Below are 6,966 nucleotides of genomic sequence, written 5' to 3'. Positions count from 1 at the left end.
TGTTACTTCTGTCGGGGACTATGTTTCTTTATCGAGTGTGTGTGTTTCTAATTAAGTAGTCTTATAATGTAAGTATAGTCCGTTCAAAAATGATCTTCATAAAAGGTAAACAAACCTGTTACTACAAAGAATGTTCGAATTTCACCTAAACTACGCAAAGTATTCTTCTAATAACATCCGTAGCACTCAATAGATGTATGATTTCTTAGCTCAATGTGAAATTAACGTAAAATAATTATTAAAAACACATTTTTTCATGTAAAAACAAAAATCAAACAAAACCTCACACAAAAAAGTTGACATCATAAATTCTTGTTAATCTGTGGCTAGCTGTCAATTTGACGATTAGTGATGAGACATTTCATTCAGGTCAGGAAAACGAGTCAGTTCCGTGAATAACTTAAGTGAGTGTACTGTACTTAATAAGCCGAAATGCGCAGAAAAAATGACGTTCAAAGTGAATTAGTGTAACCACAAAGAAACATACAATATATATTTTAATATTATCATACAAAATATTCAAACAACCCAAGAGAGTCAGTTCATTTTGATAAAATAACTTGAGCTAAAATCAATTCAGCACTTCACTAGTATGCAGTTTGACACAGATAAAAAATATCGGCAGCCATATTTGTTTACCTTTTATGAAGATCATTCTTGAACGGACTATAGGTATATCAACGTGTGTCCTTTAGCGGGGGTTGGTATGGAAGTTTATCAGAGAAGAATCGCCGTCAATAAAAAGCCAAACGTAATATCAATATTGATAATTTATTCACATTTTATTTAAAATACACAACTTCACAATGTTTTGTTTTATAAACTAAAAACTTTAGGTACGGGATATCGTTATAGGCTGTTGCTGCATTGATCGCTAATTTACATTATTTCTGATAATCTTATTATGAATCTTTCATTTATTTCCTACAGATTTCATTTACATTTCCATATGTACATTTTCGGGTTTGGGTTTGTGTTTGTAGACAAAACAATATAAGCTGTTCAAACTATTTCTGCTTTATTATGACGAAAAGGTGATTCATTTAAAATTCCTTTTAACTTATTATAATCAATATTAACCAGGTGACAAACATAATCTAAATATTGATGTAATTTTGTACTTATCTTGGTCATCTACAAACACAAACCCACATTAATTTATGGCCACTCAATATCTTAATTTTACAACGGTAAAGTAATACAAAATCTTTTATATATTACAACTTCTGTTATCAATTTCAATTAGTTCTAGACAAATGTATCGAATCACGTGACCCGTTAAATGAAACATAAGGTTGATATCCACAATTCAGTTCTGCATACAGTCAATATCACTATTTGAAACGGCTATTATTTACATATCCAATGATTTATAACTATTACATAAATTACTATTGCATTTCATTTAATACCAACTACACAAATAAAATGTACAATTCTGGAATAACTCTCTGAACACATCACAATCCCTATAGCGAACCGAAATATTCAAATTAAATACAAAAAAAAAATAAAACAATTTATACAGGAACGGAATATAACTTAATAAACGATATGTACAAAATACACAGAAAATTATGTTTTGAACTATACTTACATGTATAAATCGTCTAGAGTTCGTTACCGAGCTTAACTAATAATATAATACTGTACAATTTCGCTAATTGTAAAACACTCTTATAGTTTAATACTTGTAGGGAACTGATCACGGAATATAAAGTCTTTCTGGGCAACGACTGGTACACGTCGACTGGCAACAGATATGTTCAATCAATTCAAACTGATGCGTAAAATTATCGTTTGTATAAACTTACAAACATCAATTCTGTTCGACAGTCTTATAATTATTATGTGATGTGTCAAAGTGGGTCGACCGGGGAGTGATCACAGCTTGTCGCTCCTGATCTGTATCGTCCTGGGACGGCCATGTACTCGTATAATTCACATTATGTATAGCTTGAGGCTCTCCAGTTTGGTACACTTATCACGTGTATTCACTCCTCCAGCCGGTCTGGAAAGAAACAAATGACAGTCAGTACAGTGTAACAAAATAATACTACTACACCTTTCAAGTTTCTTTGATAATACCTAAGTTGGAAAAAAATAGACTCTTTACTTTAAAAAATGATTGTGTAAGGCTTATTTTCCGTCATGTTAGTGTATATGGGTGATGACCTATTACCATACGTCTCTTCAGACTTCCTATCAAAGTGGCTAAGCAGTCGGTTCCGTCTGCTATTTACCTATGTGAGTATGAAATCTTCACTGGCGGCATAATAGTCACCCTCACACCAGAGTTGATGAGGTCGGTTTTTGATGTCACAACCCACACGAGAGAAGAAGATAAGTGGCTGAAGCCCTGCCTACCTCATTAGGAGTTACGGGTGTGAGTTTAATATGGATTTATACTCTTCACACACTCTACTGTACTCCATACTTTTGAGACGGAAAATAGGCTAGTTTCCAACTAGTCAAACCAGTTACTTTTTACTTAACGTCAAAACACGAAATTTGTATGAAAAAGCACACTGTGACGTCATAGGAAAACGTGATAAGACGTCGAACTTATTATTACGTTTTTCTTGATTAAAATAGAAAAAAGAAAATATTTTTCGTTAGTTTTAGATCTGTCTTTATCTTGAACCTAGTACACGACCCAATTCCACTTGATATTATCATCAGAATCATGAGCTCAACCATTCCCTCATTATTCGTTACGATGTCACTAACACCCTATATGCACACAGGGTACTTGTACATAGAGAGTTCTTTTTAATAATTATGTGTAAGCTTACCATAGAGTTGAGTTGCGCGAGGTGGTGGTGGTGGTAGGGGTTGTGCGAGGTGGGGGGTGGGGCGAAGCCCTGATGCGGCGCGCCGTACCAGTGCGACATGTGCGCCGCCGCCGGGTGCACCAAGCCTACTTGGTGCTGACCTGCAGAGAAGACAAACATGCTATCACTACAAACCCACTTGGCTGAACTGCAGACCTAAATAAATAAAATGCAGACCTAAATAGATAAAATGCAGACCTAAATAGAGAATTAAATTCAATCGTTATTATGTCTCTCCAAATAAGCAGGCAGTGAATGTTCAAGGCAAATGTAAAATAAGTCACGTCAAAAAATTATCTCCTCACACATCGACTATCATTATAGCATTTCTTGAAAGATAAATTATAAAAAGAGCACAGATAAAAGTGGTTTGTTTATCTTCTTTCCATAAGTCCCAAAAAATGAAAATTATGTTTATAAGATTTGAGGATTGGCATGAAGGTTTTACCTTTAAAATGCCAAGCCATGAAAGATTTTAACGTAGGACAACGTTCAGATATAATTTCAAAAGAAGAACAAAGAGCACCCATGAATCGAAGCTTGATTGACATGAGCTATTCCCAGACCTTTTCGCTTTATATCTAGACACTTAAAATCTTGATTATGAGCTTACCGAAGTCCATAGCAGAGGGGAAGGCAGAACCTCCGAAGCCCTTCGTAGCGTCTCCTAGCGGCTTGATCATGTCTCCCATGACGCCGCCGAGAGCCAGTGCGCAGGCGCCTCCCCCTCCCATGCCCATACCGCCCTTCTTCTTCTTGCTCTTACTACTCAACTTGCGGTTCCTCGTCTGTATGCCTTCCTTCTTCATCGTCAGCGGTCGGTTTACCTGGTGAAGAGGAGAGGGTTCTGTTAATATTGCTTGCAAAATAAGTCTAATCTAACCAAGACCTCATCCCAATTAGGTTCTAGAATGTATTTCCAAATGATTCTCTTGTAATACAACTACACCCGTTTGTAGCAAATAAATGGCCTTTACAAAGTGATACGAAACTGTTCATTTGATGATCTGTAACGCTACCCACCAGCCGGAACTGGTTCCAGATTAAGGGCGCAACTTGGCGAATTTATTTAGTTGAACAAATCATTATCATAACGCAAGTTCATTTTGAACTTAATATTGAACAAAACTTTCTTGATATCGTCACATCTAGGTAAGTACTCGTAACTACCAAGAAGTCTACCAAACATTTGTTGTGACGAAATGTAAAAGTTCCGTACTAATGCAAATACATTAGCTAGAAACAAATTTCCGGTACCGTACACAGCGCGAAATTTATTCAGAATCCGTAATTGACGCTCATAATTCGTACGAGGATAATAAAACAACAGTATGCTGAATCACACGGCTCTGCTAACCATTCCAACTTTATTGCTCTGACATGACATTTAGTAATGAAAAAAACGTCTGCGGCACCAATTTAGAATGCTAACTAGGCAGTACAAAGGAAACCGAAACCATAAAATGGTACAACAATAGTAGTATGCGAATATTGTGTTTGGTGCGGTGCCGACATGTAACGCGGACTCCCGGTGCATCCTAATTACTGCACTGATGCACTCGCGGCCGTGTGAGAAAGGTGACGTGTGAGGTGAAGCTCCTCACGGATTGTGCACTGATTATGCTACTTTAATATCTACAGGACAATAAAAATGTAGACGAAGTTCAATTACGAATAAAAATACTTAATCGAAAAATCGTTCTATACGCGCAGGAGTTTTTTAACCAATCTGTTAGGTACTTATTAATAAATGTACGTATCTTTTAATTTAATCATTATCACTACATAGTATAAAACAAAGTCGCTTTTTCTGTCCCTATATTCCTATGCACGCTTAAATCTTTAAAACTACGCAACGGATTTTAATGCGGTTTTTTTTAAATAGATAGAGTGATTCAAGAGGAAGTTTTATATGTAAAATAACATCCATTAAATGGTGGAGAAATACTGTTATTTTTGAGGTTTTTAATGTGATGTCGTAAATAATTTCATTTTTTCCTTAGCATTGTATCCGAGCGAAGCCGGGACAGGTCGCTAGTCATTTATATTCTCCGTTTTCAATTTTAAGTTAGGTAAACCTACTTGTGTTGACTATGTTGTAGTGCCCTTACAGGGTTCCTGTTTGTACTTTCCTCTACTTTTAAGACCTCTGTAATAACATCAGGAATGCAATAAATATCTTATCTTAAAGTAAATGACGATGTTGATGCTGCAAATGATGACAAGAAAATTTAAATTCTAGAATTTTCGTTTTATTTATAATATTTGGTTTCTTTTGAGCAGGTAGGCAGGTACCTTTTTAATAATTGAAACTGACGGAGACAAACTGCTTATGCAGCTAGAAAGAGGCCAGCGAAAATTACCCAAAATCCTCAAACGTGGACCTGACACTTAATTAGAGTGGTGAGTGTGCCAAATGCCACAGAGGTCAATGCCAAGACTGTCATTGATTAATTTTAACAAGATTTTAATTAAAATGGCGTGAAAGTTTCACGTGTTAAGTGACAGGAACAAATATGCGTTTGCCAAAATAACGGGGGCAGAAATGAAAATTGCATCAATCACTTATTCTGAGATACTTGAAGGTTAAAAATTGTGATAATTACTGACTTTTTTCTTAATTAAAAGAAAAATAAACTGTGTATAATGTCAACGAGCATTTGACTGGTATAATTAATCGTAATACAGAAAGTACACTCTGCTAAAAGTAGACAATATACATAAAACAGTTTTTGATCACTCTTTCTGTATTTTCGGTTCCAATTAACGTGTGTTGTAAGCACCATTTTATACTTAAGAAGGTAGAGAGATGATTTAATGTAGTTCAGAGGTCTGCGAACAAGGCGCAACTCAAGAATTGCAATTGAAACAGCATACAGCGTGTTTCGATTAATTTCTTTGCCAAATTCTGTCGGATCTCGGTCAGTGCAGCTTTCCTCGAAGCGTGCGTCACGGCGGACGGACGGACAATGAGTTATTCATCGTCTTCCAAGGAACGCCGAATGGCGGCATGTGCGTCCTGAACGCACGATTGCGCTGCGCCCGCGCCGCTGCCGCTGCCAGCCCAACCGCATGACCTGATCTTGTTTTTGTTTTTTAAAATCTCAATTGGTGTCGATTAAATACTGTGTCTCCGTGGTAATGGGAGATGTCTTTGATGATAAGTAATCTTCATTACCTACGGGATAAAAATACTTTTCCTTTATGGTGATTTATAACAACTTTTCAAATGCGAAGACAAAGTATTGTTTTATTTTTTAATCCATGAAACGAAACAATGTTAGCAATAACTTTTCCACCTTTACGTTAAGAAGCCCTTCAGCCCGCGTAGAAGTCCAATTACTGCGGTCACGTTATTACATGACTATTGTGGCTTGATTAAACGACAGTCTGGGCCTATAAATAGCAAATGCACTCGAGTACTAGACGGACAGACAGCTCAAAGTGCAAGATCTAATTTCCACAATGGTGCTAAATGACAAGTGCGTGCCAGTTGCCGATGGCCCTAATGTTCCATAATACGTTACCGCGAATCGCCCACTCTGCGCCGGCGCATACCACGCCGTCGCACCGCCAATTGAACCAATATAAAATGCATTAGCTGTTAGCAGACGGATTTGCTGGGCAAAGGGAATTGGGTCAACTGAAGCCTTCTTTGGGAAGTTTGTGTAAACCATTTAAAACAAGTCTAGATTTTCTAAAGGAATATAGATTTAGTTAACTGGACTCGAGATTGCAAGTAATTAAAGTTATTGTATTAAATTATAAACTTCACTAAGTATTCTATTATAAGTATACTTATTCGTGTGGGTTACAAAGTAGGGCAGAGTTTTTTTTTTTTTTTTCAATTTATTCAATATGAAGTATTTTACTTACTTAATTCATGTGTCGTAGAAGTTATAGTTATATTTTTAAATGGTTATAATTGAATATTGTCTTTTATCTTCGCTATTTTCTTTAGTATTACAAACATAGAGGAAATCCATACAGTACAGTATACAAATAATACGTTCACTACTAAATAATGCATACCTACACATAACCACGACTTACTTCCACCTTACCGTAGCTATACGGAAGGCCAGTACCTGTATACCTACTGTAACTAGGTATACTGTGGTTACCTATACTA

At 36.2% G+C, this 6,966-nt stretch overlaps 1 protein-coding gene across 3 annotated transcripts in view; it reads right to left on the bottom strand.

Moving 5' to 3' along the window:
* Nucleotides 1–752: 752 nt before the first annotated feature.
* The window catches only part of LOC126367047 (GATA-binding factor C-like), a 103,502-nt gene continuing 97,288 nt past the window's right edge, over nt 753–6,966 (bottom strand). For all 3 annotated transcript variants that reach the window (XM_050010432.1, XM_050010434.1, XM_050010433.1), the window contains exons 6-8: nt 3,448–3,661; nt 2,796–2,935; nt 753–2,011 (exon numbers count right to left, since the gene is read on the bottom strand). In XM_050010432.1, coding sequence (XP_049866389.1) covers nt 1,985–2,011; nt 2,796–2,935; nt 3,448–3,661 — 381 coding nt within the window. In that variant the 3' untranslated portion in view covers nt 753–1,984. The remainder of the gene's footprint in view (nt 2,012–2,795; nt 2,936–3,447; nt 3,662–6,966) is intronic.

The sequence above is a fragment of the Pectinophora gossypiella genome, chromosome 5 (genome assembly GCF_024362695.1).
Source record: "Pectinophora gossypiella chromosome 5, ilPecGoss1.1, whole genome shotgun sequence".
Classification (NCBI taxonomy): domain Eukaryota; kingdom Metazoa; phylum Arthropoda; class Insecta; order Lepidoptera; family Gelechiidae; genus Pectinophora; species Pectinophora gossypiella.
The sequence above is the reverse complement of the archived record's forward strand: the minus strand, read 5'-3'. Positions and strand labels throughout refer to the sequence as shown.